General features: G+C 42.7%; 2 protein-coding genes across 2 annotated transcripts in view; both read right to left on the bottom strand.

The window, feature by feature from the left end:
• Nucleotides 1-5,734, bottom strand: part of slc5a2 (solute carrier family 5 member 2) — a 9,238-nt gene extending 3,504 nt beyond the window's left edge. The window contains exons 1-11 of the mRNA XM_032509581.1: nt 5,258-5,734; nt 4,996-5,067; nt 4,363-4,467; nt 4,104-4,163; nt 3,880-3,984; nt 3,682-3,787; nt 3,034-3,114; nt 2,083-2,312; nt 846-981; nt 565-672; nt 228-378 (exon numbers count right to left, since the gene is read on the bottom strand). Of these exons, the coding sequence (XP_032365472.1) occupies nt 228-378; nt 565-672; nt 846-981; nt 2,083-2,312; nt 3,034-3,114; nt 3,682-3,787; nt 3,880-3,984; nt 4,104-4,163; nt 4,363-4,467; nt 4,996-5,067; nt 5,258-5,356 (1,253 nt within the window). The 5' untranslated portion in view covers nt 5,357-5,734. The remainder of the gene's footprint in view (nt 1-227; nt 379-564; nt 673-845; nt 982-2,082; nt 2,313-3,033; nt 3,115-3,681; nt 3,788-3,879; nt 3,985-4,103; nt 4,164-4,362; nt 4,468-4,995; nt 5,068-5,257) is intronic.
• Nucleotides 5,735-5,840: 106 nt separating this feature from the next.
• si:dkey-260j18.2 (kelch-like protein 17) lies at nt 5,841-13,286 on the bottom strand. The gene is made up of 5 exons (XM_032509584.1): nt 12,691-13,286; nt 12,155-12,308; nt 11,913-11,991; nt 10,514-10,741; nt 5,841-10,305 (listed from the first exon to the last, which is right to left on the bottom strand). Exons 2-5 carry the CDS (start codon nt 12,306-12,308, stop codon nt 8,808-8,810), a joined length of 1,959 nt encoding a protein of 652 aa, XP_032365475.1. The 5' UTR covers nt 12,691-13,286; the 3' UTR covers nt 5,841-8,807.
• Between the last annotated feature and the right edge of the window lie 273 nt (nt 13,287-13,559).

Here is a 13,559-nt window from a genome sequence, read left to right as displayed (position 1 = left end):
TTGTTATCAATCTGCCCACCACTAAGTGTAACCCTTTTTTCTTTTGTTACAAGCATTACAAACTGCTTGGGCTTAACGAGTGATGTTTCCAGGACAAAGACCTTGCAGGTCGCAGCGTTGCATCATTGAATGTTTGTGAGCAAAAGTCAGTGTAGGCCTACTTCCTTAAAAGTAGTGACATATGGTTTGCAATCGGTTAGCACAAGAGAAAGACACCGTCCATTTACCTGCCCACAATAAGCAGCTCACGCTGGGTGGCCTGTGGTCTGATACGAGTCCAGATGTCCATGGTGAAAAGAGTGCTGCTGCTGTTAAAGATGGAGGCCAGAGAGGACATGAGAGCAGCCAACATCACAGCCAGCATCAGACCCCGCAAGCCTGCACAGAGAGATCATGGCAGCGAGAAAAGGTGCGTGGAGAAACAAGGGGACAGAGAGAAGATCAGAGTGAAGTTGGCCAAAAAGGTGGTGAGATTGGAAAGGATGACAAATGTATCGTCTGCATTTTTTTAAAGTAGTCTGTACTGCTGTACATGTAAACACACTGTTTGTTATGTGTTCTTACCATTTGGCATAATTGACACCACCAGTTTAGGATAAGCGATGTTGGAGCAGCCCACTTCAGTCCCACACACCCTCTTACACACCTCAGGGACAACACAGCCAACCTCATCTACAGGTGGAGGAAAAACACATATACAGTGTAAAGATACACATTTATTTTTTATAACATTTGCTTGATTAAAGTGCAACCATGCAGAGCTATCATACTTAACTCTATGGTGTCTTGTGTTTTTGTCAACCCCCTTTAAATGTGATTTGATAGGACAAGTGTAAGCCACAGACCTGGGTAGAGTACCCTGCTGATCATGCCGGGGAACACCATGAGAAACATTGGCAGCAGTTTGAGGTAGCCACACATGATGCAGCCGGCCTTCACATGGGTCAGACTACGAGCTGCAAGGCACCGCTGGACTATCACCTGGAGTCATACAAGACAGGATAGCTTATTTTGTGTCAAGAAAAGACTGTTTGGTAGAAGTAATAGTGTGCACATTCTCACTGGTGAGGTGCAGGGCAGAAAAGGGGCTGAAAACTGAAAAGAATGAGATGCTGCTAATACTCCCAGACCCAGCCGGGTCTTCCTCAGGCAGTAAGACCTGAGTAAGACCCGGCTGGGTCCAAACGTTGCAGCACAATAAAACGTATGGGAGTATTAGCAGAGTGCCAGCATCTCATTCTTATCAAAAAAAGACTGTTTCACACATGAGAAATGCTTATAGAGTTTGGTTCAGTTTGTGAGTAAGCATCAAAAGGGTCCATCCATTTTTGAATTAGGAGAAGTAGTTTATTAATTTAAATTGTGTGTTATGTAGCCTTAATTAGAGTCAAATAAAAGTATAGCAAATGTTTCAATGTAAACACGTAGGCTTAAACAGCTACTATGTCTGCAGCCAATGAAATATCATCCCAGTGTATCTTACTGCATATTATTTGGATCAATATTCATGTAACCACAGAAACAAAGGAAGCTAAACTATATGGTCACAATGAAATGACTCTTTGCTGCTCTCATTCTACTAACATATTGGTGTTCTTCCCCTTCACGGCAGTGATTGTATGGCTGTGATTGATAAATGCACCTTTTACCTTGCATTGCATTATGTATGGCTGGAGAGTTATTTGGTTCTTAGGATCCCACACTACCTTGTTTAATCATTAAATTGATGGCCTACATATTTTTGTTATATCTCTTTTCAGTGTTTTAGTTTGTAGACAGTCCCTAAGCTCTCTAACTGCCTCTCGACACAGGAACTAAAGACAGCTGAATTAACACAACTTTTGTGCATTTCTGTCACATCTCCAGCAGTCATATTCACTGTGTTCACTCAGAAGGAATCACTGCACATGGTTGGGCACTTGTAACGACATTTTGAACATTTTGGCGTTTAAAACTTGCCCTGTTTAAGCTTGTTGGGTTCTAACGCTACCAGGAGGATAACTCGGTGTAGGCAGCACCAATTGGTTTCGTTTTTCTCTCCAGTGACAGCTCTTTTCAACTGAGTCAAACTGGGACATTCACCTGGTCTGAACACCAGTACCAGCCTCCCACTATAGCAATCCCAAACAGCACTCCAGGCCAGGGCAGGTCCCCTGTGGTTGGGTGCCTCAGCATGCTGAAGGCGTCCTGTCTGGGGGTGTAGCAGTGGGGGGAGATGTTGTAGCGCTGGGGGTCCATTGAAGAGAAATTACTTGGCATAGCAGAGCTGTATTTGGCCAGCAGAGCGCTGTAGCCTCCTACTTCACCAAAAGCTGGAAGTCAAAAGGAGAAAGGGTAAGTTCTTTGTAATTTTCTGTGTGTTTTATGCTGGACTCTAGTGGTGTTTTTCATTTCCATTCACTTTCGAATTCCATTCAACCCTTAAATTTGCGTAGCTGTATGGTGTGCATGAATATCTCTGTCACTACATTAACAAAATGTAAAACAAGACTGTTTTATGTAAAAAAATGTATATATATACACACACACACTCTATGTTTTGCTCTTTCCTACTCAGCTCAAAAGTCCAAAGCTCTCTTGTTGCTCTAACTAAAGATATGAGTCAGCTGCTGAGTCAGCACTATCATCTCAACGCATCACCAATTCACAGAAGAAGGTGGCCGTTTTTTTCCTCCTCCACTGGTTTCTTGCCCACTTTTATCTTGTCTGCCGCCTTCTTTGTCAATAATCTACACAAGGATTAGACTGGTATATACTGACCAAGTACAAAGAAATCAATAAAGTTGCAAGGGGTGGTTATTGTTGTGTAGGCCGAGGGGGAGAGTTTTGCGGCTCTGCGGTGTCAGCGTTCTGTACACTGCTGCAGTAAAATGAATGATTACTGACCCTAGTTAATCTCTTTCCTGTTGTGAAGCTGCTGGGGAGGGGCATAGCCACAGGCCTAGAGGGACTGACAGAAGCCAAAAACATGAACTGTGTGTAGTGTGAATAAAAATATCTTTTGGAAGGTTAAATATGATGCCTTGTACTTACAGAAGGCGGTGAGGACGAAGGCCCCGGCAATGATGACAAAGGTCTGAACTGTGTCCGTGTACATCAGAGCAGCCAGGCCACCTGGTAACACAGTCACACACATTAAAATACACACTCTTACACAAACTGGGACATTTAAAGAGGTACTTCAACAATTTTGCGTTGCACTTTGATAAAGTTGGGGACTTGCAAGAGACAGATAAAAAGAACTGTAACGGCAGAATGCAATATATGCTGTATGATGAGGCCTAGCTCCAAAAACACTACATTCCTACATTTCACACAATGCAACATGTAGCATCTTTTCTCCTTATGAACGCTCACATATTTCAAACTCTACACCCCCCAAGTTTGTGACACAGGTTTTCTGTTTTCAATTTGCAGTTTCCAAGCCCAAGCCAAGATAACCCTGACGACATGACTCTGACATGATAAAGGTCTTTTTTTTTTAAATTCCACAGTGCTTTCTCCAGAGTTATAAAAGACATTATACAACTGTTTTCAGAGGCTAAATAAAAATAAGTTTACTTAATAAAGGGAACACAACCGTCATGATGTGTAAACTAATGCTCATGTGTATAACTGGAGCCCCTTAAAAAATCTTCATGGAAAACTTTATGGACTAGGCTCGTTACATAGGCTACATACCTGTAACAGTGTACACGGCTGTTATTAACAGAAGGGTGATGACGGCCAAGTAGATGTTCCACCCTAATGCCTGCTGGATAAACACAGCCCCTGAAAACATATCCACCTGGAGAGAGACAGAAAGAGGGGGGAGGGATGGAACGAAGAAAAAAATCTAGGCTACTGTGTGTTTTTGTTTTCTCAAACAGGATGACTCACTGAGATCTTGGTGAAAATGTAGAGGAACAGAGAGATAACAGAGAGGTAGAGGCTGATCCTTGTCCCTCCGAACCTCTTCTTCAGGTACTGCGGCATCGTGATCACCTGACACAGAACATTTCACACAGTGTGTGTGTCAATATAGGAAATTACAGAAGTCATCATGTCAGTGAACGACACACTTGTTAAACATGATAATGCAGCCTGAACCACTTACTACTTACCCCAGCTGTGAGGTAGACCGGTACAAACAACCAGCCCAGCAGCAGCACGATGAACAGAGCCTGCACAGCAATGTATATATAACGTATGACATGTTAAAGCATGTTATCGTCCAATCCACTGTGAGAGACTTGTACCTATTACAGTAGATTCAGGTGGCTTTTGGTACAAGAGTAATGTATGTGTGAATTCAGTGTTTTAAAATGGTGATTAATTAATGGGAATTAAACGGCAGAGTTGTAAGCTGTAAGATTGACTTACATTCCACTCAAACCCTCCCACAGCGATGCCACTCGCTGCCCCAGTGCCCGCCAGGCCCACAAAGTGACCACTGCCAATGTTGCTGGCAAACAGAGACGCACCAACCTGAATTAAAAAAGAACACAGAAAATCATAGAAGAAACCAAATCCAAACCTAAAGGAGTACCGTGGCGTCATACAGTATGAAGACTATGACCAGAAATGCACACAAGACAAGAGACATGCATTATGCATGGCATATTCACCCATCAAAATCTTTATGAGTTTCAAAGTTGAGCCATATATTGCCCCTTTTTTTTGGAAGGAACCACTATGTTTTGTTATTTATTAAGATAGAAAAGGACATGACCTGTAGTTGGACAAACTTTGCCTCGACATCCTTCCATGACTAAAAGTCATGAACTCTCAGTTACAATACTGCTGCCACATACATTTTCAATAAGGATTCCCTAAATTATTTTTTTATATACTGAGCAGGACATTTTACAGTAAAAATAAACTTCAGCCCCCATTGATGGACAAACTATGAAATGATAACATAACCTTTGCATTTCTGTTCTACAACGTGTTATTGGCCGACACATACACTGATATTAATAAGCTAATATTGGGCTTGCTCTTTCTTAAACTCACCGGCCACCAAGTCATGGTGCGTCCTGCCAGGAAATATCCTGCAACTGTCCCACGTTTGGTCCGAAACATGGCCTAAAACACAGACAGGACAATTGTGTTATTCTCACAATCCAAAATCAATGTCACCTGTGTTTTCTTATACATACAATTATGAGACAAACATATTTTATGGTGGTACACATATTTTTTTTCAGTCATAATAATCTCCCAAAGATTAGACTCAGTCTCAGTTACCCACACAGATCAACACAGGTGCACTCACCCAAATGCCGACACTAATAACCATGACGAAATATCCAATAATGACGGAGATGTCTGCTGGGTTGTTGATGATCACTTTGTCTGACGAGGAATCCGCCATTGTTTCACTTATGTTGTAGCTTGATTTAATTAGCTTTCTACACTACAACCTGCCTTTGATTTATCTGAAGCTTGGCTTCTAATAAAGCCTAAAAAATACCAACTTCATCTGGAAAAACATCTAAACACATATCAATATGAACAACAAAATAACTGCATCTGTAGAAGAGTGATTCCTCAGCAGTAGATTTGGAGTGGTCAGTCAAAGTGAGAACTTTGGCCAGCGGTGACAGTGACAAGAGGCAGTGCCAGCAGTTTATTAGAGGAATTATTAACACCCATCCATGAAAAAAACGGGTATCCTTCATGTAGTTCCACTGGCTTTTCAACATTTGACATGCAGAAATGAAGACTTGTATCTATTAAAGGCTTCTTTTAGGTCCAAACAGGTACTTCATGTGCTGCCGCCCACCATACAACAAGTATTAACCAAACTACTTAATCATTGTTCCTGCAGTTGTAAAAATGCACCAGTGAAAAACACATAAGCAGACAGTCCTTTAATCATTTGATAGCACTGCTTTCATCAAAACATCCATTTGCCTTTCAGGTCACAAACTTGGTCAGGTGTACAAATGAGGCCAGATTCACTTCTGTGAATGGACACACAGTATTTGTGTTTGTGGATGAGTGCACAGAGCTTGTGTTAAACAGATTTTAACCTCAGAATAGAAAACATGCACACGCACACAATCGTCTTCCACGTGTCATACGAAGCACACAAAGGAAAAAGAAAATCAACTCATTTGACATTTCCAGGTGGAAATTCATACATTTGAAATGAAAAAGGCAGTGCAAACTAAAGCTCACATCTCATCACCGACCAAAATGGCCGAAACTAAAAAAAAGGTTATCTGTTGTGTGTTTGACTAGTGGACTTACTACTTATTAAATAAAGTAACTGGTGGTGTTAAACATCTGCTGTTAGCTGGGAAATTGGGGAACTTTCACTATTCTGTTCTTGAGGGAGTCATTGTAACACTTTGGAAACTTTGGAAGATTCAAATGTGTTGGTAGGTTGACTCATTATAACCCAGTGGGAAGCAGAGCTATGAGACAAACCTGAGCAGTCTAATGTGAGTCCTTCTTGGGGGAGCTACATGAATTTGGCCTTAATGATCAAGTTGTAGAATTACATTATGTGAAGTCTCCTTTGCTCACCAAATTTATGCTTTTAGCAGGTTTGCATTTTTAGTTTTCAGGTTACTATTGAATTTCTGCTTCAGCCATAAATCCACTTGGCAGGTCTAGGATGCTGTACACCGTCACACTGCGTCATATCCTGGTTGTAAGATTTGAAAAAGGAATCCTATCTTGCCATTACAGACGCACATCCTGCATCCATCCCAAATTTGTGTTTCAGTTGATAACGTATTCACAGAATCTAAACTGTGTCAATGTGAACTCATCTAAAGTTACATCTGAAGACTAATATCTGGTAATGAAAACACTGATTGATTGTTAACTCCAATAAAGATTTCCCTGCTGCTATTTTAGCATTTAAAACTAATTCATTTTAATGTCACAGATATCTTTCACAGATTTTCTCTGTGTCTGACTTTAAGCCCAAAACAATCTTAAAATATCCTTGTTTTATGGCCTTGTTTGGCAGTTGGCAATCTGATGACAACACTGGTAGAATTCTGTCATTTTCAGACACAGCTGGCAGTGTTTTTCATATGCACATATCAGCCGCAGAAGTATCTGGATTTCATCAATGTGAGTAAATAAGAGAGGAAAACAGAAGTGAAAAGATTAAGGAAAACATGGTGGCCTACAGCAAAACAATATGCTTACATTTGTGGGCAAACTTTGTGACCTTTCATAAAATCAAAATTTAAAAATTAAGTTACTTTGAAAATCCCTTTCAGATCTCAACACATCTGCTCCTGTTTGACGAGTCTGTCTTAGCCTTTAGTGCCATCCTGCAGAACGCCGAGCTGTAGTCAGAGCAACAAAGTTACTATTTTGAAACAACAAAAACCTTTGAAATACATTTCAATAAATTAGGTACAGTACTAATGTGTTCAGATAATCCATTACCTCCACAACAGACACATTCTCGGGTCTTGTGGCTGGAGCAATTGAAACCAAAATTTCATTTTGACACGGCTGCTAAATCAAGAAGACAACTGTTCACCTGGCTTGAAGGTTTAGAAAAGGTGCGGTAGTCTGGACACAATTTCTGTATGTCATCTTCACGACATCCGCATTTATTTACTTTGCGTTGCAGTAATCACACACCATGCTAGCTGAAAAGAACAGTTCAAGTTTTCTTTCGAGCACATCTTCTGACAGTGGATTTTCTGTACTTAATACACATTGTCATGTCTATTAATATGGAAGACGGTATTCTGGCTATCATCTTTTTGTGTAATATCAAGCCTTATCTGCACAATTCTTCCACTGCTATGTTCCACTTGTTTGAGGCAGGACCTTTAAAAGAGCATTCAAGAACACCAAAAATAAGCACAGTTTCTACCAAGTAGAAGGACGCTATCTGGTCTGTGAGCCATATTTGGGATCAGCTGGAGGGATCGGACTACCTGCGTAGTGAGACCAGTGAACAGGGATTTGCAGTACTCAACAGTGGGCAGTGTCTGGGGGAGGTATTTCACTTGCCTGATGTTGTGAAAGATGAAACTGAACAAATGAGCCAATGTCGTGCCGTCAAAAACCCACCGAGTCAGCTCTTCACTGGGTTATGAGTTTGATAATAAAAAAGTTCATTTTATCATATACTTTATGTCTGGCTTTGTTTGTGGCAATAAATGTGCCAAAATACATTTTTGGCTCCATTTTGTTGATTAAAAAACAAAAATGACTAATGGTACAAGTACAAACTGTCTATATGCAAGTAGTTTTATGAATATACATGTATGTGTCACATAAGTCAAGTTGATTTGTATAGCCCTTATTGCAGTTTCAAAAGGCTTTACAGGCCCACATCAGAGGAAAAACTAAATTCAGGCAAATAAAGTGGAACATAGCATGGTCCGAAATGTGCCAGTGTCCTTGTGTCTAAACTAGATGCTGCTTAAAGATTCACAACATTCTACCGGTTTCCAAACAGCCATTAAAAAATCACACCAGCAAAAAGCTGAAAATAACATTTAATTTTAAGAAAACAATTAAAAAAGGCCTTTTTCTCCCAAAGGACTACTGTTCTCACAAATAGTCGACTAGTTACATTCAGGTGCACGTTGCCTGACTTTTAACCAGTTTCTGGCTCCATTTGTACATTTTATTATCCATATTACATTTCATAAGATTTGTCTGCATCCAGTCCATTATAAGTCTACTCTGGGCTGCACTCAAGACTGTAGAAACTGGTCTCTTCCTTGTGACTTCATCTCAACACCAACAGAAGAGCTAATTCCAACTTAGCCTGGAGCTCATCTTGTGTTAAATGAACGGCTGTCTTCACTTCAGCTATACTGGTCCCTACAAAGCTAGTCAGCGGACTTCTTGCAGTTTTCTTTGGCTAGTCTCAGTCTGGACAGGATGTGTTTCTTAGGGAACTTTAAAGTGGTACACCCAAACTGGCTCACCCCTCCAGTGTCCCCAGGGAGTTTTTCACGTCTCTGGACCCAACTGCGCCAGCCGGGCTTCCAACAGTACACACTGTCATAAAACCGTGAGCCGTTTTCCCCACCCAGCACATAAATCCTGCGTTTCCACCTGGCCACACCCCCAGCAGCAATCCGCCGTGGCAGCCCGGGAAATACCACAGGGCTTGGGGAACGGTCGCTTCCACCACCTGCACCCCCTCGCTGCTCTGCAGTGACCATCACCCCTCCCCCAGTCACCTCCCTCTCTACTCCAGACCCCCTGCCCTCTCTGAAAAACAGAACACGCCCAGTGGCGTCTAAAGTCTCCAGATTGGTGTAATTTCCATCCAGGAACTTGGTGGTATCCCTCATGTATCCCCCAATTGCACATACTCCTCCTCGCACTGCTACTCCTCCGGCAAGACAGGTGGCGCCAGAATCCAGAGCCACACGTGTCCAGCAGTCTGTTAGGGTATGATAAATAAGCACCCCTGAGTGGACCACAGCACGGTTCTGTTCAAGTGTGGTTCCACCCAGAAGGTAAAGCCGTCCACGTAATGCTGCACTGGCAAAGGCGCGCAGAGGGAGTGGTAACCGAGGCCCTGGAACCCACTGAAGGGTAGTCAGCTCCAGGGTCTCACTAGAGTCCAGCAGAGCTGAGCGGTTACTACCACCCAAGGCATAGATTGACTCACCACAGCCCAGAAGGCCTAGCATAGCCCGCGGCTGAATCATGGAAGGCCGCTCTACCCAGCGGTCCAACACTGCATCATATTCATGCACAGCTGCAGACACAGAGCCTGTCCGCAGAATCCCACCCGCTACAAACAGCCGGTCACCTACAGCCGTACAGCCGGGACTGACCAGTGAACCCAGTGCTGCCAACTTCTCCCACTTCCCTGTCCGAGGATCAAAGCAGTCGACGGTATAGTCTCTTGCAGCTAAATTCTCTTCTTCCCGAGGTGTCAGGTCCACACAGACAATCTTCTTCTCAAACATGCCCTCCCGTGGTCTCAGAGGCCCCCCAAGGCCCTCACCAGCTGCAGCAGGCCCCAACTCCTGGCACAGTCTTCGGCTCTCTTCCTGGGACAGCAGCCCCGGCCGCAGGTGGTGAAGCAGAGCTGGCATGTGGGCGTAGCGATCTAAGGGTTGGTGCTCAGCCCAGCGGCGTGCTGCATCGTAAACCTCCGCTTCGGAGTCCACCCCCAGGCGGTCAGAGCTCAGGAGGCTGCCTAAGGTGCCGTGGTCAAGCAGGAGGAAGTCTTTCTGCCGGGCCACCCGGGGGAAGTGCTGGGCTACGAGCCGCAGGGAGGCACGCAGCAGCAGCTGGTCATGGTGAGAGCGAGCAAGAGAGTACATCCCCAGGCAGTTATCCACTGAGAGGTGCTCAAATAGAAACCTGCAGAGATAAGAGTAGAGAACAACCACAAGTGGAGAGAAAGACAGAGGGGTAGAAGAGGAAATGAGACAAGAGGATTTAAAATACATAAGACAGAAGCTATTTGTTAAAGCTAAAGCCAAAGTAAATACATAGCCACCTGAATTGTAAAGGCTAATGATTAAGGCTGTAAAATCTATCGTCTGTCACTTTTATACAGCAGATTTACCTGGAACACAGGTCTTGAAGGGGCATCACCTGAAGCCTGTTGGCAGCCACAAACAGATCCTCAGCTGTGTCCAGAGAGAGCCCAGCCTCACCGGTGTACACAAACTGGATAACAGTCTCCATGACAGACGGCGTCACTTCCTCCAGTCGGATCTCAGTGAGCCGAGACTCTACCAGCGGGCTGGTGAACATGGCCCGAAAGTACGGGCTCACGGCTGCTAAGAGGACTCTGAGAGGAGAGAAGGATGAAAGATAGAAGATAACTGTTTTATATCACATGCAAAAGACATTTCTACATTTTACAGTGCTAAGTTTTTGTCTACTCACAAGAAGTTGCTCACAGTCAAACCAAATGTGTTTGATATATTTCCCCCTTTTCTGATATGCAAACAGCATTCAACAAGAAAAGAGCTGGCCTGTATAACTGCAATTTTGTCAGTTACATCTGCTTTGCATTCAATGTTATAATAGTTGGGGGAATAATTATTGTGGTAGAATTTCCAGTTTGCAAACTAATGCTGTTTAAGTTGGGACAGTGGTACCACAGGGCACATTAAGGTCAAGGACCAACACAACCAACACTATCCAAATCCTATCTCAGGCAAATCAATAGTTCAAATCTCTGTCTTCTCAATTGACAAGGATTTAACCGCTGCATGATACAAAATACTGTTTTTGCCTGTGTTTCTCTGACTCCCAAGGTTACCGGAATGAGATTAAACCCCATACACACAGAGTAGACACACTGGAGAAGCATATGCATGCACCACAGATAAAGTGATCTCTACCTGAGCAGATCTCAGACTGACTGTCTGACCTTAGAATGTGCTGCATGTGATCTGGGGTTCCTACAATGTGCCTTGTTACTTAGGTAAGAATAGCTGTATATAATTCAATAACGTGGATGGACTATAGATGGAAATTAGCCCTCGGGCCACAATTTGGCATTTTTACGTGTTCCGCTGTACATGTTCTTCAATGTGCATTGTCCCAAATTAATAAATAAAATAATAATAATTAAAAAAAACATCTTCACACATGCATAGAGTAATAATTATCTTATTTGGCAATCTCTAATTGTGTATGTCCAGCATTAGTTTAAATGCTCCTTTAGAAAGACAGGAACTTCAGAGTTTGGATGGCAATACACTATGATTAAATTGTACTGCTTGATCTTAATTTTCCTCGTAATGCCTCTACGTAAATCCTCAAAGTACCCCGAAACTTTGGTTTCCAAGCTTATCAGCTCTCCTAAATTATTAACAATTATTGAATTGACCAATCTGTAATTCTATTGTTAGTCTTATAGAAATAAATCATATATTAGTTTAAAGTGTTCTCAATTTCCTACAGTTGTTTTTTCTATGTATCAGCTTCTTTGTACTATACAGCAGTCATACCTGTGACACATGAACTTCTTTCCCTCAACAAGTAGAGTAACATCACACAGCTGCTGAGCATCCAGGAGCTGCTTCAATCCTAAAACAGAGCAGAAAGAGGAAGGAGAAACAGAAAGGAGGGCGAGAACAGAAGGAGGGGTGAGTAAGAATTAGACAAAGCTGAACAGAGAGAGGTTGGGATGACAGGTAGTTTCCCAATTCCCAACACCATCCTCTCTAGTCTCATCATGTATCTGTCTCACCATGTGTGATGTAGTCTCCCAGTGGTGTGGTACTGTCATCAGGGAAGTCCTCCTCCTCTGAATCACTGTCCGACAGAGGTTCTCCTCCTCCCCCGTCCCCATCCTGCCACGGCTGGGGACGCCAGGTGACTGTGCCCCCCCGCACAGCATTCATCTGAGGTACAGTACACAAACACTCATAGTTTGGCCAGAGAATTATTCACAGAAAATGTGCTAACCTATATGCATGCAAGGCCTTTCTGTAACAGACAGCCCTATGTAGATAGAGGCCTATAACATATAAGACCCAGATAAATCAAAATGGTGCTTTATGACAAAGGTCATGATACAGCTTAATTTTAAGTTTGTTACATATTTACCCCACTTCCTAGTTGCAGTATGTTTCCATTTTTGTTTTTACCAGAAGGACAATAACAAGTATGTTAACCCATAAACGACTGGCTATAATAGATAACAAACACAAAGCACACTGTTGTTGTAGCATCAGTTTACCGGTTAGATGTTTTTTTTGTTTTTGTTTTTTTAGCTTACAGTACCTTTGCTCTTCTTCTCGTTTCCACCGTGAAGGCTGGTTGGGTCTCACTTTCAACAGAAATTGGTGGGGCAGTTTGGGGCAGGCTAATTGTATCTAAGTACCCGGTTATTACCAGAAGCTTCGGGAGGTTTTGCTTGCTCTCATCTGGGTGTCTTGGTCCTCCGGGCTGAGTTTAAACGCTCGTCCCAGGGCCTGTGGAGAAGAAGCGTTCAGGCTACTCGCTGCTCATCCATCATCAACGTTACTGACTGACGGACCAAACTAGCTTACAAAGGAACAATTCTCCCGCTGTGCAAAGGCTTCTACTCATACCACATATCAGTCCACCATTGCATTATGCTCACACGTACAGCTCGGTGGTAAGGCAATGACGAAGAAAATACTTTATAGAACCTACAGGGCAGACAGTAAGACTGAGTTCAGTCGGCCGCACTTGTCACGTCTGACTCTGAACCGGATTACCGCAACGTTAAACTTCCGCCCATCTGATTGGCTGACCTTTGGCTCGTGACGATTGTTTGGAGCTGAGTCGTTTTTGTCACTGGGAAAATTAAACCTTTCCAGCTCTCTTTTTGACATTATGTAAAAACCGTTGCGTAAAATAGCAGTTATAAAAATAATTTTAATATAATTTTAAATGAACACGCTCGTTTGTACTTTGATTTAATTTCCGAAATACTGAATTCCACATTCATGCTGCATTTAAGGCAGACATGACGGTTTTACGTCAAGTGCTCCCGAGTTCAATGAGCATGTAAAAAAGACAAGAAGAAAGGCTACGAACTGTGAATAGTCGTTATTATAATCTTTAATTATGCTTCCATTTAAGTGATAATGTTATAATCAAACGCATAACTTTTGAAGTACATG

This window comes from Etheostoma spectabile, chromosome 3 (genome assembly GCF_008692095.1).
Source record: "Etheostoma spectabile isolate EspeVRDwgs_2016 chromosome 3, UIUC_Espe_1.0, whole genome shotgun sequence".
NCBI lineage: Eukaryota > Metazoa > Chordata > Actinopteri > Perciformes > Percidae > Etheostoma > Etheostoma spectabile.
Note: the sequence above shows the minus strand (reverse complement) of the source record. Positions and strands in the feature narration are given on the sequence as shown.

Coding starts and splice junctions, on each gene's coding strand:
- si:dkey-260j18.2 (XM_032509584.1), bottom strand. CDS start 12,308: ATGAATGCTGTGCGGGGGGGCACAGTCACCTGGCGTCCCCAGCCGTGG. Junction 10,742..11,912: donor AAGAAGTTCATGTGTCACAG/GTATGACTGCTG, acceptor CTCTCCTCTCAG/AGTCCTCTTAGCAGCCGTGA. Junction 10,306..10,513: donor CTTCAAGACCTGTGTTCCAG/GTAAATCTGCTG, acceptor TTATCTCTGCAG/GTTTCTATTTGAGCACCTCT.